The 24,337-nt window shown below is 35.3% G+C and overlaps 2 protein-coding genes and 1 long non-coding RNA gene across 4 annotated transcripts; 2 read left to right on the top strand and 1 right to left on the bottom strand.

Annotated features, from left to right (window-relative positions):
- The first annotated feature begins 231 nt into the window (after window positions 1–231).
- LOC123657701 lies at window positions 232–12,483 on the top strand. Its single transcript, XM_045593221.1, has 11 exons — window positions 232–1,005; window positions 1,614–1,747; window positions 2,601–2,730; window positions 3,224–3,389; window positions 4,440–4,620; window positions 5,774–5,891; window positions 7,227–7,347; window positions 8,492–8,611; window positions 9,244–9,532; window positions 11,345–11,462; window positions 11,922–12,483. Exons 1-11 carry the CDS (start codon window positions 232–234, stop codon window positions 12,174–12,176), a joined length of 2,406 nt encoding a protein of 801 aa, XP_045449177.1. The 3' UTR covers window positions 12,177–12,483.
- A 1,354-nt stretch (window positions 12,484–13,837) lies between these two features.
- Window positions 13,838–15,333, bottom strand: LOC123657707. Of its 2 annotated transcripts, none has more exons than XR_006743743.1 (2): window positions 15,037–15,333; window positions 13,838–14,125 (listed from the first exon to the last, which is right to left on the bottom strand). It is a non-coding gene; the product is annotated as an uncharacterized LOC123657707 (long non-coding RNA). The 2 variants fall into 2 exon arrangements; XR_006743742.1 differs by having other exon boundaries at window positions 15,248–15,333.
- A 216-nt stretch (window positions 15,334–15,549) lies between these two features.
- Window positions 15,550–23,997, top strand: LOC123657704 (mitochondrial pyruvate carrier 1). Its single transcript, XM_045593223.1, has 4 exons — window positions 15,550–15,744; window positions 16,104–16,175; window positions 16,281–16,381; window positions 23,630–23,997. The coding sequence occupies exons 2-4, from the start codon at window positions 16,108–16,110 to the stop codon at window positions 23,809–23,811; spliced, it is 351 nt and encodes a 116-aa protein (XP_045449179.1). The 5' UTR covers window positions 15,550–15,744; window positions 16,104–16,107; the 3' UTR covers window positions 23,812–23,997.
- Window positions 23,998–24,337: the final 340 nt, after the last annotated feature.

The following is a 24,337-nucleotide window of genomic DNA, read 5'->3' as shown; positions in this document are numbered from 1 at the left end:
TCTGTCAAACAAAGAGTATTCTTTTTGTAAGGTATAAAACCATAGACTATACACTTATATACTGGTACCTAATATAAAACTGTCCACTGTACTGTCAAATCAAAACAATCGTAGATTGGTTTCGGTTACGATGCGGTTAAACGTTTTTAGAAAATAAGCATTTACATGCTTATTTATATTCCTGCTTATGACATAACTTTAAGATATCTTTTGGTGTTTATTTAAGTAAAAATGGAGAAAACGAACTGTACTTTACTTTTGGTGTCTTTGTGTGCATTGCTGTGGGGTGTGGCCGGTCAATATGAATGGCAAATACGCGATTCCTTTGACGAGATTCGCGGAAAAATGGATAAAGCTAACTCCGACAACTGTTATATTACCCATTTAGATGATCTCTTCCTTCCCGAAGACTCCGTGTCTCACCACCCAGACGTCAAAGAATTTAACGTCAACCCTGTGTTCCCGAATCGTACCGCGATGTTACATTTACACAATATGGCTATGACGAGAGCGTTTTTCTGGAGTTACATCCTCCAGTCGAGGTTTATACGACCCGCTATTAACGACACATACGATCCAGGAATGATGTATTACTTCCTATCGTCTGTAGCTGATGTGTCCGCAAATCCGTACATTAACGCTAGTTCTATATATTTCTCACCGAATATGTCATACACGTCGTCGTACCGAGGTTTCTTCAATAAAACAATGCCTAGGTTCGCGCCAAGAGCTATGAGAGCTGACGATTTTAACGACCCAGTACATCTACAGAAGATATCTACTTTAAATACATTCCATGTTGAAGATCTTGGTGCTTTCGATCCTGAAAGTTTATCAAAGGATTATACGTCTGATTTCTATCGTACTAATGAATGGTATTCGTTGTGGTTGCCTGACAAAGTGGTGGCGAGACACGACACTAAAACAACATATCAAGTTGAAATAAGATATGCTAATAACACTAATGAAACTTTTACATTCCACGGACCTCCTGGTAATGATGAGGTATGTGTACAAGAATTATTGCAGCTCTAAATAAGTTTTTTTTTTAATATTAAATATCAATTGTTTTATTAAGATTTTATTATAATTCAAGTGATAACTTTCAAAAGTGATTATCATAAAGTTGGAATTAATGCAAATCGTTTCAAACCAAACATAATATAAATTCCCAAAAATTAATTACGAAGCTTGTCCCTTGTGTAAAAAAAAAAAAAAACTTAAAAATCTTTTAAAATACTTTAATGTCAAGGAACATAGGCTCATAGTTGGGTAGTACAATAAAATTACTTAAGAACTATGTTAGTAAAACAAAATACAAACAAAAAATAAAAATTAATAAATATAAATAAATAGCTACCACAGTGAGGTTGATCCAGTCACAAATGTAACTTGATAAACCTCCCCATGGTCGACCCATCCAGTCTTTCTGCAAAAAATAAGTTCACCTTCAAAAAAGTTATCATAAGATTATGGACAAGCGAACTTGTCTAGTTTTCAAAAATTACTTTCTGTTATAAATCTTTTTAATTTTTATATTATATTTATGGTTTACAAGAAGTTTTTCTAACAACAAAAATATTCATATTTTACATAATATGTATATGTTGTAGTCACCAGGACCGGTGAGCTGGACAAAGCCATACTTTGACTGCGGTAGACTGAACAAGTGGCTCGTGGCTGCAGTATCACCTGTAGCTGACATATATCCACGTCATACTCAGTTCAGACATATTGAATATCCACAGTGAGTATTAAGAAATAATTTTCAAAAACGAATCCTTTATTACATCACCTCATACAATCATTCTTAATTGTGATTTTATTTCATATTATTTTTGTTTCTGTAGTGAACTACGAAGATTATATTATTAATAATTATTTATCTTAATTTTGTATATAGGTACTTAAATAACAGCTTATCAGCACTTGTCAAAATATTTGGTTTTTGAAACGTCTAAGGTCAAAGATTTATCAAGTCAAAAGTCAATGTGAAGCAGTTAGATTATTAAGTATAAATTGTTTATTATATTGTATATTTTAAAGAATAAGGCCTGTTTATTATAAATTTGACACGCCTGCCCAGCGTGGTGACTATGGGAAAAACACATGAGTTCACGTTATTTTTGGCGTAAACTTGTGGAGGCCTATGTCCAGCAGTGGACTGTATAGGCTGTAAAGATGATGATGATTATAAATTTTGTATCTTACTAGGACAGCCAATTTTATAAATCTTTAAAACTTTAATTATATTTGTATGATGAAGCCACATACATACAGTAAAGAGAGAAATGTAAAAGATGATTTTTTTTTAAATAATATTATTTATTAATATTATTGATACTATAGCAATTTTTTGTTGTATGGTTTTCATATACTAACCATCTCCTTGATTTATTCTGAATAATATGTAATGTAAAAATAGCAAAATCATTTGTTTTTTATACAGCATTGTTGAAAGTCATCAAACCAAAATGAATGAAAGAATGTTTTTGTTACACATATTAAACGCATACATTGCGCTATTTAACAATGCTTATTGTCAATTAAAGAAACAATATCTATCTGCTTAGTGCCTAAGATGAAAACAATGTTTACAGATACACAGCAGCAGTTGTCATGGAAATGGATTACGATAGGATTGATATAAACCAGTGTCCGCCGAGTCAAGGCAACGACCTACCAAATAGATTTGCTTCCACTGCGAGATGTAAAGAAGAGACCACCGAGGTGAGTAAAAATTAATTGTGCCAATCAGAAGTAAAACAACTGTTTTTATAATAACTAACAGTTTGTTTTTTTTTTTTTTAAATAGTAACTGGGCAGTCTCTTACCAGTTCTTCTCTGCAGTTTTATATTTTGAATTGGTGATAGCTTTACTTAAAAATAAATATCATTTTAATTAGTACAATGATTATTCAAAATCGCTTTTGAAGCATACTTGAATACAGTAAATTTTGATTATGAGATTTTGTTTTGGTGTGACCCTCTTATCAAAGCTACTGTCAGTTTATTCTCTCTTGATAAAGATATTTAAAATAATTATTTCATCAACAATTACATAGTCATATCCGGTTCGTTGGACCGACGATCTACGTAAGTTTGTCGGTGTAGGTTGGATGAGAATTGCGGAAAACCGGGATGTCTGGCACGAACTTGGGGAGGCCTTTGTCCAGCAGTGGACTGCAATAGGCTGAACTGATGTATATTTTAATGTTTTCAGTGTGAACCAATCCATGGTTGGGGTTTCCGGAGAGGCGGTTATCAATGCCGCTGCAGACCAGGATACAGACTGCCAAACCTTGTTCGTCGACCCTATCTAGGAGAGATTATAGAGCGTGCCACCTCAGACCAATATTATAATAACTTTGACTGCATGGAAATTGGATGTAAGTGCTCATTTTAGAATTTTTATATCGGGTCGTCCATTAATCTAGTGAGGTTCATTAGGGGGGAGGGGTCTGGAAAAAATAACGAAATATCGCGTGGAAATGAAGCTATAATGATATCTAATTACATTACATCACATGTATTTATTTTTCGTCGAACGTGCAATTTCTAAAACAAAGAAATCACCAACAAACACCCTGTAACCTTGATGTCTGTCAGGAAATTAGTATCACGATGCTTAATGTTTTAAATTTTTTTTTTAGCTTATCCCTGTATTTATAAATAATATTCTGAAATTTTCAGTATACTGTGCACAAAATATACACGTGATTTATGGGTAAGGAGGGGAGGGGGGGGGGTAGTCTAAAACCTACCACATATTGCCAAGAGAGGTTAGGGGATTAAAAGTTACTACAAAACGTCACATGATTATGGGACCATCCCTATGGTATCTATACAAGTAGATGATGTCTTAATAACACAAGTTGGTTCATATGAGTATTCAATGAAATTATTAAAACAAATAAATTAATCTACCTCTACATGTTGCTATAATATATTAATACGTGAAGCAAAAACTTTGTACCCCTTTTTGAGAAAATTGCACGTACGGAGGAGTATGAAATTTTGCACATTTATAGTTTATATAGAGAAGGAGTGCAGAATGCTAATATTTTTTTAAAATTATTCATAAAAAATACATTAAGTCAATAAAAAAAAAATATTACACACACTACCATATATTTGACACACACACGCATACTTTTATACTCTTTTGTTTATTGTTATAGAAGTATAGTCTATGACAACAGAAACTTAATAATGTTCAAACTTATAATTTAAATTAATTATGGTCGAGTTTGGAGCACTGGGCGACCACTAGTATGTATATTAATATTTTGAAATAATAAAAGTTTTAGGCCAAGAATTTGGGTTTACCTTAAAATGTGTAAAGAAACCTATGTAGCTATAAATAAAATCTTAATTAATGCTTAGTCTAAGATGTGAATACTGGCTAATGAAATAAAATATATTAATTTATCTATCAGGGATTCAAAGGCTCCCCGTCCAGTGGGAAAAGGCACACCCACTCATTCGGGCTCTATACATGGATCGTTACTATGAGTATGTTAATGGTTCGAGAGGCCCAGCGGCATTACATACAGAAAGAGTTAATGTCTATGAAGTAATCAACTTTATAAGGGGAGTGCACCCAGCGAATTGTTCACTGTGAGTAATTATTATTATCTGTTTTATATGAGGCCAGGGTCGATGACTTTAAAAATGGTAAAAAATTAAAAAAAAAAAATTGTTCTAAATTTCTTTTTATTCTCAAAAATTATCAATCTTCGTCTATTAAGATAACTTTTGAATCGATATTATTATTACTAACATCGTCGGATAATTTTATTAAGGTGGGACACGGTAGGAAATATCTTGTTCAAAATTTGGGGCAGTTGACTTGGAAAGTTCCAACTTTAGACATTTTTAGAGGACCATACCTCAAAAGGATAAAACGGAATCCTTATAGAATCACTTTGTTGTCACCACACCGTCTGCCTGTCAAGACCCTTTTTTCTAAGCCAACGCAATCAAAAGATACAGCCATATATGTTGCAAATTTTCGACACTCGCAAGGAAATAAAAACCTACAGGGTACTTCCCGTGAACTCAGAATCTTGAAATTTGGTACGAATAAACGTCATATAGCAAGATGAAGGAAAAATGTAAAAAGCAGAAATTTTTAGTTATATCATAATATAATAAAAATATTTTCAATAATTTTGTTTGTACGGAACCCTCGGTGCGTGAGTCCGACTCGCACTAGGCCGGGTTTTTTTCAACTTTACAGAAAATTCCAAACAAATAATATATTTTTTTTTTGTTTATGGTAGTCATAGCATCTAGGTTAGGTAGGGCATCTTGCTTGATATGTTCCTGATTGATTCTTTGATTGTTCCTGTTGTTTTATTTGTCTATACTGTAGGCTATTGTTACGATCAGCCAAAAGGCAGACTGACGTTTGCTTTCTGCCAAAGGCACGAAAAAAAAAAATCGCGTTCAACGAGCCGAGATACCAAACTAACCTCTTCTCGTTGAACAGACTATATATAGGTCTTGTCTCTGACATAAAAATTTTACACTCAGACACAGGGCGCGAATTGAACTAACAAAATTAGAACAGACAGCAGGCTTACCCATTGTGCCAATGGGGCAGTGCTACCATTAACTTATTTAAGACATTTTTTCGATTTCTCGTTCTATTTGAATTGCTACTCCTTTCTTCTATCTTCCTTCCTTTCCTTCTCATATTCTAATTTCCTGTACATCACTCTTTAGTGTTTAGTACACCAATTGTGATTGAATTCATTTATTGTTTCAGATACAAACCAACTGATTTATTCCTAAACGGAGACATAGCTTTTGGGGCAGAAGAGCAATTTGAAAATCAGGCCAAAATGGCAGTCAGATTGGCTAATTTCATCAGCGCCTTCTTACAGGTATGTACTAAATTTTTCCTATATATATATATATATATATATATATATATATATATATATATATATATATATAATTTCCTTATTTTATACATATATATATATTTTTTCCCTTTATATATATATATATATATATATATATATATTGATAATTTTGATAGTTTTTGCTTTTTTATCTATAAAAAAATATTTCTCAAGTTGCCAACAATAAAAAGAGCTCTTATATTGTTTTTGTTTTCCTTGTTAGAATTTGTATTATATTGAAACATGAAAATGTTCTAAAGTACAGAGATATCCAAAATTTGCAACTGTCATAACTAGTTTTATTTGTATTTTACTGGTTCCTATAAAATCAAAATCAAAAACAGCTTTATTCAAACAGGCCCCAAGAGCACTTTCGAATCGTTATTTTACAAATTAAAACTTTGAAAATAAATGATTATTTTTGTAAAAGTAAACTACCACCGATTCGGAATGTAAATTCTGCAGAGAAGAATAGGCAAGAAACTCCGCAGTTACTCTTTTGAAAAACAATATAAAAACTGTGTTTTTGTACAAAATTAGTAAAATGTTGCATGAAATACAGCGTCACTACGCTAATGATACGCTTTATCTATTATTTTTTTTAATAAAAACTTTAAATTTATGTTGAGACAATTCTAAAATTGTTTGTGGGATTTTATTATACATGCGAATACCATAACCCAGAAAGGAGACGTTTACTTTGCGCAGTCGGAAACATGGACTTACAACTTTGTTATTCCTTCTTGTGTTTACAATGCGATATAGTTTGGATGTCCATATAGTTCAAAAAGCTCATAGTTAAAAAAGCAACGCCAAACGTAAGCTACTTTCAAAAGGGCAAATACTTTACTAAATATTTTTGACAACTTCTAAGCAATCCCTACTTCCCTACTAATATTATAAATGTGACTGTAAGTTTGTTTGTTACGCTTTCACGCGAAAACTACTCAACCGATCATTGTGAAACTTTGTACACATATTCTTTGAGGTATTAGAAGTAACATAGGATACTTTTTATTAAAAAAAATCAATGCGAGCGAAGCCTCGGGTAAAATCTAGTGTAATATAAAAAAGTAACCTCGCCACTTTCATAAGGGCAATAACTTCACTATTTATATTTTTAACAACTTCTGAGCAATGTAATATAAGTCTTACGCCGAGTTGCACGAAAAGAAATTTAAATTTAAGTAGTGATTAAACTAATTTAATTGCAAGAATTGTATGAAATTCTTGTGATTAAATTAGTTTAATCTCTACTTAAATTTTAATTTTGTTTCGTGCAACTCGGCGTTAATCTGATATATTTAATTTTAGGTATCAGATCCTAAAGAAGTGTTCAGCGGCACCAGAGTTGCGGACAAACCTCTAACCGAGGATCAGATGTTGGGTGAAACTCTTGCTTTAGTCCTCGGGGATTCGAAAGTGTGGTCAGCCGGTGAGCTTCATAGCATATTAATATACCTTAACTCAATATATTAATTCCCTGTGTGGCTACGGTAGTAAAGAATATAGCCACCTCTTTCCGTGGGTGTCGTAAGAGGCGACTAAGGGATAACACAGTTCCACTACCACTTTAGAACTTAAAAAGCTGACCGATGGCGGGATAACCATCCAACGGCTGGCTATCAAACACACAGGCCGAAGACGGGCAACAGCGTCTTCGGTGCGACAAAGCCAGTACTGCGGTCACCAACCCGCCTGCCCAGCGTGGTGACAATGAGCAAAACACATGAGTTCACGCCATTTTTTGGCACGAACTTGTGGAGGCCTATGTTCAGCAGTGAACTGTAATAGGCTGAAATGATGATGAAAAATTATCCCTATACGATAATTATCGACGTAGTTATTTTACCTAGGTCGGAGTATTTCAAAATGGCTTGATAGGAATACACGGCTGGATATTGCCATAGTATTTACCTGTAACTAGTCTTGAGGATTGCCATAGTCTATCCCAAGATTTATCCAAACATTGTTTAGCCAAACTTTTAAAATCTCGGGAAAAGCATTTATTATATTTATCACAGCCTAGGCGAATGGCATCTTTTGCACATATGTCTGCCATCTCATTACCTGCTATACCGCTGTGACTCGGTATCCAGGCAACTGATATATATCATCGATATTGATTTTAAGAAAAGATTTAGTAAGGGGCGGTTTATCTTTATAGATCCAAAAATTTGAATTCTTAATAAGTTGGTTGAGATCATGGAGTTTATCAATTAAAGGGTGAGAAGAATTTTGTACGGCATTATAAGGAACCTGTCACATAAAAACTGTCTGCGTAGCTGTAAAGGAGGATCAACCAATTCCACTTGAAGGGCATTAAGTAGGAGAAATTTTCATTGCGCCAGGCCCACTTCATTGGGCGTTGATTATTTTTGTGATGTAAATTATTTCTCACTGATTTTTATGTTTAAAAACAATAAAATATAGCCTATATCACTTCTGATTAGTGTAACTTTCTGTTAGTGGAAGAATTTTTATGGATCAGTATTTGCGAAGATCAAACAAAGTTAGGCTAATTATAAAAATTATCTAGAAGAACGTATAACTAATTTTTTCTGTTTCAATTTTTTCAGGTACATACTGGGACAGAAATAAATTTACAAACCGAACTTTCTTTGCACCGTTCGCTCACAAGACTGAACTTAATACGAGGAAGTTTAAATTGGAGGATTTGGCGAGGATCAATGAAACTGGTACGACTGTTTTGATGTTAATATTAGTTTTATATATTGGAGTGGATTTTTATACAACTAGGTCGGCAAACTTGCGTCCGGCTCACCGGTAAGCGGTTACCGTAGATCATGAACGCCTTCTACACCAGTCCAGCAGTTCTCTACCTTACTAACAGGAACACAACACGGCTTATTATTAAAGTAGTATTATTTATCTGTGATCTTCTGTAAGGTCGAGGTACTACACTAGTCGTCGGGCTGCTCTACATTCTGAGCAGAATATTTATTGCCCTACCTCATTGAAGTATATAGTTTTTTTTTTAACAAACGAGTACTAAGTATGTCTCTGATACATTTCCGATATTTACAGAGATGTTTTAAAATTTGTAAAGGTTGTTATATAACAATAACAGTGCAGTCAACATTTTCGGTACTCGTTTGTTAGAAAAAAAGCAAGTGTGCTCTAGACCACAGGACTGAAGTAAAACTTCTTTAGCTCCATCTAACTTCTATCTCCCTCTCAACTTCCGTTCGCCTGATCACACTATTCGTAACGCTCTCGTCACGCATTCACCAGCTTATTCCTCAAGTCGAGCGTGCGTAAAGAAGTTCCACTTCAAAAACAGACTATAGTAGTATTTTATTAATTATAGAAACGGTGTACACCCACAAATCGTGGTTCCAATTCCTGAAGCAACGATGGTCGACAAATTTCGACAGCCTAGAAAAATATTTCCTCAAAATGAAGATTCGTGATGGTGAAATGGGCAAATATTTGAAGCAATATGAAAAGTATCCGACGTTCTACAGAGCGGCTAATATAAAACATGGGTATTGGACTAGGCCGTACTTTGACTGCAAAGGTCCTCTCAAAAAATGGGTCATTACGTATGCGTCACCTTTCTTCGGATGGGACAGCGTTAAAGTGAAATTGGAGTTTAAGTGAGTCTTGTGATTTTATTTTTTCATAATAATAAGTGTTAACTAAATAACAATTGCTCTGGTGTAGTGGTGCTACGGTGCATTGGTTTGCGGGTTCGATTCCCTCTCGGAATGGATATATGTATGTTGTTGTTGTTCACGGGCTCTTTTCCGCAACTCGACGTCTTGGTGCGCCTTTTTTGCGTGATCGGCTGGTGGGCACTATTCGTGCCAGCCAAGCTCCTTGAGGAAGCCTAGCAGACCCTTCACGTTGCCGACGAGTTCCTGGAGCAACCTCGGTGTCCCAAGGTGTAGTGCCCTGTAGTTCGCCACACCACCGCATCCCAGCAGGATATGTGAGGCCGTTTCCTCTGCCTCCAGGCACGCTCTGCACAGGGGGCTGTCTGTAACGCCTAGATTAGTGTAAGTGCTTGTTAAGCAAGGCATGTCCGGTAAGAGCCTCGACCAGTAGTCGGAGCTGGGCTCTTTCATAACCGCGAAGTTTTCGGGACAATCCTGGGTTGATCGTCGGAAGAGCTTCCTTGGTCTGCCTGCAGGTAGTTAGGTTTGTTCAATATTCTTGGTGCATTACCTTGGTGTTGTGTCGCAGCTGGCTGCGCAGCCATCCGAAAGGCAGAGGCAGAATGGGTTCGAGTCCGTGGACCCTCATCTCCGATCCATTCCTCGCCAGTCGGTCGCCCGCGTCGTTACCGCGCGATCCACTGTGTCCCTTTATCTATTGAAGGGTAATGGCGTTTGTTTCACTTACCTTCGTCAGAGCTCGATGGCACGCTCTGTAGGGCTTGCAGGACCGATCTGCTATCGGAAAGTATACGGATTGGAAAACCCTGTACCTCTCTAGATTTGATCGCTGTTGCTGCCATTATGATTCCCATGCATTCCGCCTGGAAGACGGTGTTGTGGATTCCCAACGGCGATGAGATGTTGATATTCAGGTCTTCTGAGTAGACCCCAGAACCTGTACCTGTTGATGTTTTCGACCCGTCTGTGAAGATTCTTAACTCTCTAGGGTTGAGGCCTTCACCTGGGTCTTTGTGTAATTGTATTCTGTATTTTTTGTCGAATACGTGCTGTTTGGGTATCCTGTCGGTAACCGCTTCGACGAGCGGTTTCCTGTTTGTCAGTTCGCCAAGTATTCCTGTGTGTGCTACTTTTACATTCCTCCACAGGCTTAGCTTCCTGAGTCTTACCGCAGCCGCTCCCGCCTCCTGTTGGATAAACAGGTGCAGCGGCGGCAGGTTCAGTAGGGCTTCCAGGGCGGCAGTCGGAGTGGTCCTCATGCAGCCCGTAGTCGCCATGCAAGCTAGCCTTTGAAGTCGTTGTAACTTTGCTTCACCGGTGATTAGTCTGGTTCTCGGCCACCAAACCACCGCACCGTAGCTGATAATTGGCCTGATGACGGACTGGTACAGCCAAAGAGTGATTTTTGGGGATAGACCCCATCTTTTACCTATCATTCTGCGGCACTGCCAGAAGGCTATTGTAGCCTTGTCAATTTTAATGGATATATGTATTTGTACAAATAATTCTTTCGGTTTATATGTCTGTCTTTGTGGGCGGCTGTGAGTGGTGGTTGGAGAACACGTTAAGCTGTCTGTCCCGGCTGTCATCATATACACCTGATAGCGATCATTACTCGTAGTAGGGAACATGTCTGCCATAATATATGTAGTATTCGCATACCACCAGTGCGAAGCCGGGGCGGGTCGCTAGTTATAAATAAATGAATATTTGCAAAATGACGTATCGAACCTGCTTGAATAAAGTAAATTTTGATAATTAATTATGTATAATTTAAAATTTCTTTCTCAGGGGCGTGGTAGCAGTTACTATGGGTTTGATGTCCTTAGACATTAATCAATGTCCAGACAAGTTTTACATTCCCAATGCGTTCAAGGGTACTGATAAATGTGACAGGAGCTCTTCTTATGTGAGTACAAATTGTTTTAAATAAAACGTTTTATGTGTATGCATGTGAGTTTTTCTGTGCTTGTGTGCGTGTGTTTATGTGCATGTATGTTGGTATGAATTTTACATTTGTGTCTCGTTGTGTGCTTGTTGATGAGTATGCATTATTTAATATGTATTTTAAGAATACGATTTTGATTTTTTTACATATAATATGGATTCTTTCCATATTTTTCTCTTGTCTAAAGTTTTCTGAAATAGATCACTCCTTAGCAATAAGACCACCTTTGCGCATTTTTATCTGTATGTTTAAATGACTGTTTTATGTAAGTTTTTTCAAAGCGTTGTACAATAAAGTATAATCTATTCTATTCTATATATGTGTGTTGTATGTGCGTTGGTTCTGTGTGTATAATAAAACATACCAGCGTGACTATAACAATAATATAATTAATAATGTACTTCTACTTTTGTACTTCAGTGTGTACCAATCCAAGGCCGTGGTTTCGACGCCGGCGGTTACAAATGCGAATGCCTGCAAGGTTTTGAATATCCTTTCGAAGATCCAATAACATACTATGATGGTCAAATCGTTGAAGCAGAGTTCCAGAATATAATAGAAGATAAAGAGACTAGGATCGACATGTTCAGATGTAGATTGGCAGGGGTTGCAAACATTCAAGGTAGTATAACTCTAATATTCACTGTTTTAGTGTTTTTGTGGAGATATAGATAATTTTTTTTTATCCTTTGTAACTTTAACTTTTAGTCTGATACTAGCTATGTAATGTAATATGAATGAAATAATAATCATGTAAAAGTTTTGCCACTAGTTTCTATAATCATTTATTGATTTTGAATAAAAATTATAGCCAGTTTAGATGAATATTAAGTACTTCTGATATTATATATTTATATCATTTCCATTTTTTGCCTATTTTATATACTTTGAAGAGTTATGAAAGACAAATGTCACACTATTTGTAAAATAATATTTAACATTTTTGTAAATCTCTGCGAAAATATGAAACGCATTGCTCTAAGTTCTGGAGAGCAAATTTTACTATGTATGTCTCTTAAAAGGAATCATTCTCTATTAAATGAAACAAGACCAATGATCGCTAACTAGAGGGTACTTCGAAAAATATCACGCTATATAATAACAATATTTGAACAAAATATTAGCTGTCTCTGTCACGATTAGATCGCATGCGTGTGAATGGGGTCGATAGGTTTATCATGTACAGTGACGTCATGATACACGTTCAAATGCGTAGCAAGCGCAATAAATACAAAATTACATTACTATACTATTTACATTTAAATGTGTAATTTGTGGCAGCTTTATCTAATTTACCTGTATTTCAACTCATTACTATTTCTTTTACTCGTTATTTGACATAGTAAAGTGATAAAAAATAAGTTTTTTTTTGACTGATTTCATTGCTAGGTATAAAATAATATGGCAGCTAAAGTCACATAGCAACTTAATTTATGAATCTCATTTACAAAGAAGTAGTCATAGATAACAATAATTTAATATTATGTGTAATACCTCATCCTTTTAATGTTGTATTTATTAAATTAATTTCAGACAAAAAGTTATAAAACTTTATTAACTAGGGTAAATTGATACAAGCCTGAAAAGTAACTAAAAATTACGGAATTTAGGACCATTCCTTAATTACAATTAAGTTACAAATAGTTTTTATGATATATAAGATTTATAATATATTTTTTTCTACAATTTTTTTGTGCATTCCACGTAATAAAAAAAAAAAAAAAATTGGGTAGTTTTTAAGAAATTAATATTTGTAAATATAAAGTGACTCATTGGCGGAATAAACCATGCTCCACTGGCACAACTGAAAGCCGTTAAACCAGTTAATCAATCAATAAAGTGACTGATAGTAACTGAGCATATCTACATATACAATATTGCCTTTATCTTATAAAGTAAAGCCAAAAAATACCGACTATATGTTTATAAAACATAATGTTTTTTTATTCTTTGATATTCAAGAATTATTTTTGACTTACGATGTTTTAATTTTTTATATACACTTTATAGTTTTTAATTATATTTGACAAACATTTTTTTTTATATACAAATAAGAGTAAATAGTAATCTCTTTCTCATATTTTCATATTTATAATATGTCTATAACTTAGATCTTATACTTGTAAATAACGCTATACTGATAATCTTTTTTACATGGATATATTTTTAAACTAGAATATTTTTATTTGCAAATAAAACCATCAATTTTTTCTTTATTTTTTTAATGTATAATCTCGAAAATATAAGTATGTATAAAAATACATATTAATGTTCTTAAGTCTATAAAAACTTGACAGTTTGTAAATATATATATTCTACCTTTCATGAAATGAAACTTTTTTGGATTTATACATGTTTATTTGTCTGTTTAATACTGTGATAAGTCGTCCATTTTTTATTTATGTTATATGTCGTCATTCCGTTTATATAATTTTATAGAAACATTGGACTGTAAGCAATTCTAGGCAATAACTACTTATTATTTGTACTGAAAATGTAAATCGTTTGCTCCATTATTCCGTCCGTGTAAGTGCCTTTTGACAGTTTTTTTTTTAAATATATGTCTTGATGTAAGTATATGCTGTTTTATTTACCCATTTTGAATATACATTTCTTCTGGTAAACTGAAAATAATTTATATATGAGAGTGATAAACTTTGACCAATGAAATTTAATTTAATCAGAAAGCGAACTCATCGACCGGTTTCCGAGATTGCGGATGTATTTTTGTTAATTGTAAAAATTTGTGGTTTAATACCTAATTCATAGGAAAAGGAGAACTACAAATCGATACAACCACGTATTTGGTAAAGAAACAAACATAAGAGAATTAACGAACGTTTTAGAACTCGTGAAACAATTCTTTTAGTAAAATATTGATATTGATGATAACGGAATTTTTTGGTTAAATTTTGCTGTAATTTAGATGAGTTACTATTTTCTTAAAGCGAATATCCCGTTTGTAAAACTGATTACAATCATATGGTAATATGAACTCACTTGTGATTCGTTATAATTACACTTCGCACATAAACGAGAGCTCCGACCAATGCCATATAAATGGTTACATAAATAAGCATGTAAATTAATATTAAAGTACGGAATAAACTCATAATTTTGAGCCCTACATTTTTCTATTTTTTTTGTTTACATTTTAGTTTAGGCGAGTTTAGGGCGGGTGATGGTTGAAACTTGAAAGACAATATATTATGGACAATACGCATGGTTTGTCAAGAAAGTTTTAGTAGTTGATTTGAGTACTTTAAAAGAGTTTTTATTTATTTGGTGTCTTTAGTTTAATTTATTATTTAAAGTTTTTAATTTCGAAGACAATTTTTGTTGTTTTTTTTTTAATGTACGATAACATTTTGTATTATTTAGTTTCAATTAATGATTACTTTTATTATTAATAATAAGAGAATAAAGCATAGTTGAGATTGTTGGGTTGGTATTTTTTGTTAAAATATCTGGAGACGGTGGAGGAGAATCCTTACGTCTACAGGCTTCTATATATCCAGGACAAGTTTCTACGCACCGCTACGCACTCGCCGTAGTACGTGCGTAATGTCGACTTGCATTGCGACCTCAGGATCGATTCGATCGCTAAGCATCTCAAAATATTCCCTACGGCGTATTTTGAAAAGGCGCGCATTCACCAAAACCCTCTTATAGGAGAGGCTTGCAAATACATAAGTAGAGGAAAACTACAGACACGACAAAGACATGCACGTCTTAAATGATCGTACTTAAATGATCTCCCTAACGATAGGATCACGACGTTAAACGCCCACCACACGAATACACACATCGCCTCCGCTGGCAGAGGCGAGGTCTCCACTTCCTGACACCGACTTCGTCCTAAGTTAGAAAACAAAAGCGAGGCCACCAATGGAAGTAAATATCTTTTTCATTACTAAAATTCATTAAATGCTTCGTCAAATTTCTTTGTTTATAATATGGTCGGCTAAATGCCATATAATCAAGATTTGCATTTTAAGTATAACATCCAGGTTTTTAACTGTCAGTTTACTTAATTTTTTTTAGTCTATTGCAAGTATGTGAGCGTCACAAATGACGTTTGTTATCAATATTATCAGTGACAGAACCAATAGAAAGAGTGCAGTGACATTGACATTGTTCAGTCTAATGAAATTTTTAACGAAGCACATACAGTAATTAACTTTTAAAAAAGATTACGATAAACAAATAAAAATATTAAGACATACAAGAAAACATAAGAAAGGTAAACAATTGTGAAATAGTTATTATAGTTTAATTCATTTTTTTAATTTTGAAATACATTGGAAATATCGTAACCTTGACATAATTGTAGCGTTGAACACGTAATTATACTCGAGAGAATTAATTTGTATTAGTTTAAAGACATTAGAACTATAATATAAAACATGACATGTATTAAACTGTCGTCCCATTACATAACTGAGCATAGTACCTATATATATCTCTCTTAATTGCTTAGTAACATAAAATCTCATAAAAGGAAATGTATTATGACATGAATATTAATTGAGAATTATTTTAAAATACTAATTTACACAGTTAATTAATTTGTGTTTGAGATCACAAGTATTTTTTTTCCAGCAAGATGAGTGGTATGGCAATAAAATTATTAAATCAGCTTAAAAGCAAAGAATTTAGAGAATATTTAATGAGGTAAATTACATTTTTATTTCATATTCAGGAAATTTTATGTATATTTTCTGTAATTTATTTATTATTAATCTGTCGTGTTTTCAAAATGAAATTTATATTTTTCAGCACCCATTTTTGGGGGCCAGTAGCAAATTGGGGAATACCTTTAGCTGCTATTGCTGATACTAGAAAGGATCCAAGCTTCATTAGCGGTAAAATGACGTTTGGTAGGTGAAAAAATTATATAATACAATATTACTATAAGTTTTATCTATTAAAAAATACTCTTAAATTATTCTTTCTACTGAAGATCACAGCTAAATAATGCTGCATCCAAGTAGTGTTGTGTTTCTGCTTTGATTAAAGTAGCTTTGTTCTTTGGAATGGTTGGGGGGTCAGGCTATTGAAAGGGTTATAATACCCTTGCAATACCCCAGATGTAGAACCATACAATTGACTCACTTTTTTTCTAAAATAATTTTTAAAATGTTAAATGATACAAATACTCAACTAAGAACTGGTTAAAAACTGGTTTACATTATAACTTGATTCTTATTATATTCATAGAATATATTAAAACAAACGTTTTACACTGAACATCTTACAGAAATATATTAACACAGATAATAATGCTAATGGTTGTTTAAATATGTTAATGATTTTTTTAATAATTATATATGTATTCAGGATATAGTTGAATGCATTTTAGAGACATGTATTTACAAGTATTTCATTGCCTGTGTTGGTATGATATCTATTGCAGTGATAATCGGCAGATGGGATGGCAAGTAGTAGTTAAAAACTTAATTAAAAAAAAAAAAAAAAGCGTATTTGTGCAGTTCACAATACACGGCAGAATTGAAATTCTTGAAAAGTAGCCTAAAGGATTTTTTTGTCACCGAGAATATAAAATAATGTGTAAGGTATTCTATCTAATTCTCTCCTATACATATATGTTTTTGTTTGTTAAACTTGACGCATTTTCGTTTCATCGAGTTTAGAAGCACAACGAGACTAAATACAAATACAAATACTCTTTATTGTACACTATCAGAGAAAAATTTTACACCGTAAAAGAAAATATAGACATGTACAAAAGGCGGTCTTATCGCTAAAAGAGCGATCTCTTCCAGACAACCTCTAGCATGAAAATAAATAAATTTCACTTCAATAATAAATACATTAAAGTTGAAAAATTTCATTGAAGCTATGGGAGTTATTTTAGAGAAAATTAATAGACAAGTGATAAGAAATAGCGTATATCACCTATAAAATAATACATACGTATTTACAAGTGTTGCCTATTCAATAGCATTGCTTACAATGCTTTGTTTTGCCGACCGTGGCGAACATTTGTATTAGCCATACAAATGTTTGTCGTGCTCTGGTCGTATAGGCTTGTGTATTGTTTGTTTTTGTCTGACACAAAAGAAATTCCTTCTGGGGGTTGTTGAGTGTGTGGCGTTTTGTATTATTATTTTTATGTAACTAGGTCGGCAAACAAGCGCATGGCTCTTCAGATAGTCAGCGATTACCATAGCTTATATACGCCTGCAATACCAGAAGCATTGCACACGCGTGCCCCACGCTATCCCCAATTGGAGCTTTGGTCACTGGCGGGTTTTTTAATTTTTTTTTTTAGTATCAAAACCTCCCGTGTGCCTTAACGAACGTAAAAAAAATAAATTAGCCGCATTGGTTGAGCCATTCTCGAGTTATGCGCTCAGCAACATTCATTTTTATTTTTTAAAGATAATTATAGTATTAAGTAATTTCCTCCATAAATCCATCCAATTATAGTTAATCTATCCAAAGAAAATTTGACTAAACTTCTTTATAGTAGTCATATCTTTTTAAGTACCCTGAATATGAGCATGTAACAACATGACTATTACATTTATTGTGAAATTATAATTATGTTGTCATTTATGAACTAAAAATTTTAACCTTTTGACTTTTACATACATAGTACGATATGAGTACGATGGAGTAAGTCGTCTTGATCCCATATTTGAATTATTTATGGTTGGTGGGCATGGTTGTTATGCTGTGTGGTTACGGCATTAAGGATATAGCCACCCCCTATCTTCCCGTGGGTGTCGTAAGAGGTGACTAAGGGAGTAAGGGATAACACAGTTTCACTACCACCTTGGAATTAAAAAAGCTGACCGATGGCGGGATAACCGTCCGACTGCTGGCTTTGAAATACGCAGACCGAAGACGAGCAACAGCGTCTTCGGTACGACAAAGCCAGACCTGCGGTCACCAACCCGCCTGCCCGCGAGAAAGGCTGTCAATATAGCCGCAAAAAGGAACAGCACGACCGCTCCACCACCTGCTGTAATACCCACGCAGAGCGTTAACACCGTCTTCCACGCAACACACACCCAAACACACAACGCACAACTACAAACACAACAAAACTGTGTCCAACAAGCCACTCAGAGAAACAGCTCAACGGCTCCGCGGATTTCTCCTGGCCGCACCCTTCTGGGTCAAATAACAAAGGTCATGCCCTCCTCGCTGCAGAAACTGTTCAGGAATAGAGCCGACCAAAACGCACCTCCGCAACCGACCCACAGCGGGATGACACAATCCTCGCTTAGCGAAGGGAACGGAAGCGAAGTAGTGGGAATTAAAACCAGATGCGTGGCTCTGTTCATGGACAGCGAAGTAGAGAGGATGGGAATAAGTTTCTGTCGTTCCGAAGGACGCGATCGGCTGGCGATTTCGCCGGGGCTCGCTTTACTGTTAAAGGGTAGCACGCAAAAGACAAGTATAAAGCGCACTAAAATCACAGCGCTATCGCAAGAACAGAAGGGCGACTCGACCTACCGTCTGGTGCGTTTGAATAACAAATCCATCGTGCTGTTCGAGTGGGGAGAGACGTCCCCCTTTACGCAGTCTAGTGTGTGGCTACGCCGGTTGAGCGAGACCCCCGGTGGAATCCCCAAAAGAATTAGCGTGGATTCGATGAGGGTCGGATATGATAGAGGTGACGTATCTGATAGGTACGGTTGCCTAATGGCCTCCAAGTACAGTGAGGTCATAGTCTACGAAGACAGGGGGGAGGATCTCGGATATCTAAGACCGAAATCCATAACACCAACACCTCCTGCATCTCCGGCCGACGACGAGTCCACGCTCTGCGGCTCGGAGCGCCTACAACAACGGATCGAGACCCAGAAGGCAGAGCGAATTAAGGCAAAAGCCACACCTGAACCTAAGCCGAGCTCGATGCCATTGGCGACCTTTATCCACGCAACCATCTCCCCAAAACCAGGCAAGCTCCCGCATCACCTCTCTCCCAAAAAGGCTGGACAGGGTGAGCGGCAATCGGCGGCGCTGAGCAGGTTCACCAGAGACAATAGTCCGAGGCACCCGGAGGCGTCACCGGCCGCTCGTACTAAGGCCGACATGGGACATGTAACACCGCCGAGACTTCGACCTGCCTCCACACCGCTACAACATGCGGAGAACGCCCTAATCGAGTTCCTGGCGATAATAAAGGCAAACCGCGAGGTAAGCCTGGCCACCTGCAAAAAGATCATGCAGGCCTACCAGTACGATCACCAAAGATTACTGGAGGTGGAACTCGAGGAAGCCGAAGCGGCCATATACAACAGTGAAACCCGACAAATACTCAAGGGCAAGATGTCGGGTAGGTATATGGCAGCATATAACAGCACAGCAGGCTTCGTGAGCGCAGTCGAGTCGGAGGGGAATGACGAGGAGCCACAAACCTTCGAAACACCTGAAGGGGACCCAGTGGTGGTAGTGGCCAGATGCACGAAAGTAATGCTGGGGGACCGGATGCTACGGATGGCGAAAACCATCTCGGGCGACCGGGACGGCTTACCGACCGTGCCCTGGGAACTACCATCACTGGAGTGGATAAACGGGGTACCGGGATGCGGCAAGACAACTCGCATAGTCGGGGACTTCGATGAGGACACGGAGGTCGTGATTACGACCACAGTCGAGGCGGCCAAAGACTTAAAAGAAAAACTGGCGCACCGCTACGGCAACAAAGCCAAGCAAAAGGTGCGCACTATGGCCTCCGTTCTAGTTAATGGGTTCAACGAGGGCTCAAAAATCAACCGCCTAACGGTGGACGAGGCCCTTATGAACCACTTCGGAGCCATAGTAATGGCCGCCCGACTATCGGGAGCTCAGAAGGTAGTCCTTATCGGAGACATAAACCAGCTGCCGTACATCGACAGGGACAACCTGTTCGAAATGCGGTACTGCAGACCAACCCGGATAACAACCATCTCGTGCGAGTTGTCATGCACGCATCGAAATCCCAAAGACGTAGCCCTTGCCATCAGCGAAGTTTATAAAGACGTATACAGCTCAAGCCCAAAGATCCGATCTTTGCGAGTGGAGAGCCTCACGGGCGCGCGTATTCCTGCAAGAAGAGACCGAACCTTATACCTGGTCTTTACGCAAGAGGAGAAGAGGTTGCTGACTGACCAGGGATACGGATCCGGGGAGGGATCGCGCGTCTTAACCATCCACGAGGCGCAGGGCCAGACCTACGAGGACGTCATTGTCCTCCAGACGAAGGCGAGGAGGCTCAGGATCCACGACAGCGTTTCGCACGCTGTAGTCGCGGTGACTAGACACACCAACACCTGTGTCTATTACACCGACGACCGTGACGACGCAATTGGTCGCTTTGTGGCGAGGGCAGCGGAGACCGCGGATAAGAAAATACTCGAGCACAGTCTCAAGATGGCGATTCATCACAGAGATGCCGCCGTCACTGAGAGTGTGCTCGACATGTTGAAAACTATTGACGTGTGAAGACACTTGTTGAATAAATAAATAGTGTGTATATAAACATAAGTACTAAGTGCTAAATTAAATACGATTAATTATATAAATATAAATAATAATTACTAAATTAAATAGGATTAATTACATATAACATAACGTATACAAATTATTTATACTTAACATGTGTAACAAATTAATTAAGATTAATTATATAATATTAATTTAAAAAAAAATACATATATGGTGATAAATATATAAGAATATATATAAAAAAAAAACAAAAAACGAAAAAAAAAAAAAAAACTTACTAACAGTAACCTAGGCTAAGTGTATATTGTAAGTAGGCCAGTAGGCCATAAGTGTATATATAAGGTAACTAGGAAATAAGTGTACATATATGATAGCTAGCATATAAGTGTAAATATAAACTTAGATAATAAAAATAACAGTATAAATACAAAAATTTCAAGAAATGTACACAGCTTCTACCCCTGGACAGTTGTAAGATAAAAGTGAAGAAAAGGAAAAAGTAATAATAAATAGTAGTAATTATATATATAAGTAAATTAAGATAGCATAACTTTAAATTTTGGTCGGTGGACTCACGTGGGATTAGTGATACTAAGCTTAGTTTAATTAGTCTCTAAGTTGCATATGTAGGTGCCAAGGTATCGAGAGTAACAAACAAATAATTGGAATAACAAGAGCACGGGCATTATAAGCCCGTGGATATATATCGTTATAAAAAAAAAAAAAAAAAAAAAAAAACCCGCCTGCCCAGCGTGGTGACTATGGTCAAAACACATGAGTTCACGCCATTTTTGGCGCGAACTTATGGAGGCCTATGTCCAGCTGTGGACTGCGATAGGCTGAAGTGTTGATGAATACAAGAACAGTAGCTAAAATTTAATGTCAAGTTAAGTGAAACCCATATATAACAAAAAAAGCAGTTTTTAAGTTTTTTCTATATGATACAGTAGTTAGTAGGCACTCAAATATAATCTTTTGCTCGTATCAATGTAATATACCTATATATTTCGTTTGAGAAGTTTTATCTTATCTCAAGATAAATACGAGTGGGTTGTAAAATCAAATATAGCTATGATTTAGTATTGTATTTACTGCATGAGTGCTCTGTAACTGTGTATTGTTGTTTCATTTTAGCGTATGATAGTGGAATAGAAATAAAACGGCAAAAGACGACTTTTTTGAGTGTTGAAAGTTTGCAGTAATATTTAATAATATTAAATTTCGAAATTATAGAAAAAATATAAAAGTAATTTTTAATACTTTAATACTTTACATACTCATATACTATTTTTAAACCTTTTTAATAATTTTAATAATTTTCTTGTATTAACAGTATAATAATTTATTACGATTACAAAATTATTACGATTACAAATTAATCCCAAAATTTTGTCATACATATTTCGTATAAAATTCAAAAGATAAAAATGTTAAAATCATCTCTTTAATAATTAATGTTATCAAAACACCTTCAATATAATTTTATTATGTGTACCAGTATAATTGTTATCTCTGATAACTAAATCATTTTGTGTCTTTGATATGTAAAAACTGGCTCCTATTTGAGTGAACTAATGAAAAGGAGAAAATTTGATGGTATATTCTGAAAAAAAAAGATATCTATGGTAAAATAAGAAAAAAAAGGTTTATCATATCATTTATCATAACTAGTCTACAAAGATGCTATTACCAACTAAAGACTTCTTTTCCGAAATGGGCTCTCGCTCTTCATCCCGGTATTTAAAGGCCTTGCCATAACCCCCAAACTTTATCATATACGACTAATTAATGCTATCACTTTTTAACCACTTCTAATAAAGCAGGAGGTTCTCAATTCACTTGTATTTTTTTAGTATGTTCACATAACTTTTGACTGTGTAGACTTGTGACTGTGTGTTTTTCGTGTGAATTTCGATGACTTTTTTAAATTAAAAGTTGGTGTGTGTCATGTGGTCCCTATTTATATTTAATTACGATCTAAGAAGTACTTTTAGAGTTATATCCAATAATTCGTATTTACTTGATTACTGACTACGCATAACTTTTCACTGGATGTACTGATTTTTATGATTATTGTTTTAATCAAAAGCTGATGCTTGTCTTGTGGTATTATTTAAATTTGATCGAGATCTGCCAACTTATTTTTGACTAATCTATGATACCGCGTATTTACTTGACTATTTTTTCGTCTACCTACGTTGTGTTACTTATCGATGTAATTGAAGTCAGTGTTTTTTCGTTTGCGAAACACAATTATACCTACATTAATATCCACGTCTGTCCAATTGACGAAATACGATACTTGATCAGATTCAAAGAAAGAATATGATTTTTTTTACACAATACACACACGTTTGTCTGTTCCTAAAGTAAGCAACTTAATGCTTGTGTTATAGATAACAGCTGACTGGTATAGTTTCATATAGTTTTTTTTCGATAAACATATATATAAATAATACAGGTATATATATATATATATATATATATATATATATACCTGTATATTTGTACCCAAAACCCCCGGAGCAGAAAGCAGGGTCACTACAAACTGCGCGAACGGGCTAGTCACTGTCGCTTGAGCTACTTCACTTACGTTTATTACTTAGTCTATGCTACGCCTCTGGTGGTCATATATTAACGAAGTAATATTTCCATTGTTACAGCTCTCTCAGTATATTCGCTGATGTTCATGAGATTCGCGTGGAAGGTCCAGCCGCGTAATCTTCTACTATTCGCTTGCCACTTCACTAACGAATGCGCACAGCTGACGCAAGGTGCTCGCTTCATAAACTACTATTACATACAAGGTGCTGAGAAGAACGAGTCTAAGGAAACCAAGCCTTAAATATAGTAGACAATTTTATGTTTCAGATAGTTATAGGATTTATAGGTCAAATAATATTGTTCAAGTGGCCACAGCGTTTGTATAATGTATACGTATCTGTGATGTATAATACGTGTATAATTGTATAATTGCTCTATTGAGGTTGTAACGAGAGTTATTTGTAATAGAGCTAAGCCAAGTAGCGAATTTCGTAGTTTAAATAGCCAAATTAATCATATTTCTAGATATGTCAAGGGTATGATGCCCAATACTGAATAATTAGTCTTTTCAAAATAAGTAGGTATTTAAAAATAGGAATTTTAAAATTTCACAATCAGATTATATTTAGCACAAAATTTTTGAATTAAAATTAAGAAAATATGCACGGAAAATCATTTTTAAAGATTTTTTGTTATATTTAAAGTAAGATATTTAATATTTTATTTATATTTGTATTAAAAACAAAATAAATAATCTTCATTGAAACAGTAACTAATATATAACTGTATCACGATGTTTCGGACTATGTTACCTTTAAAAGATCTTC

This window comes from Melitaea cinxia, chromosome 11 (assembly GCF_905220565.1).
Source record: "Melitaea cinxia chromosome 11, ilMelCinx1.1, whole genome shotgun sequence".
In the NCBI taxonomy this organism is placed as follows: domain Eukaryota; kingdom Metazoa; phylum Arthropoda; class Insecta; order Lepidoptera; family Nymphalidae; genus Melitaea; species Melitaea cinxia.
This window is presented reverse-complemented; position numbering and strand designations above follow the sequence as displayed.

Coding starts and splice junctions, on each gene's coding strand:
- LOC123657704 (XM_045593223.1), top strand. CDS start 16,108: ATGAGTGGTATGGCAATAAAATTATTAAATCAGCTTAAAAGCAAAGAA. Junction 16,176..16,280: donor TTTAGAGAATATTTAATGAG/GTAAATTACATT, acceptor TATATTTTTCAG/CACCCATTTTTGGGGGCCAG. Junction 16,382..23,629: donor TAGCGGTAAAATGACGTTTG/GTAGGTGAAAAA, acceptor CCATTGTTACAG/CTCTCTCAGTATATTCGCTG.
- LOC123657701 (XM_045593221.1), top strand. CDS start 232: ATGGAGAAAACGAACTGTACTTTACTTTTGGTGTCTTTGTGTGCATTG. Junction 9,533..11,344: donor AAAGTGAAATTGGAGTTTAA/GTGAGTCTTGTG, acceptor TTTCTTTCTCAG/GGGCGTGGTAGCAGTTACTA. Junction 11,463..11,921: donor GTGACAGGAGCTCTTCTTAT/GTGAGTACAAAT, acceptor TTTGTACTTCAG/TGTGTACCAATCCAAGGCCG.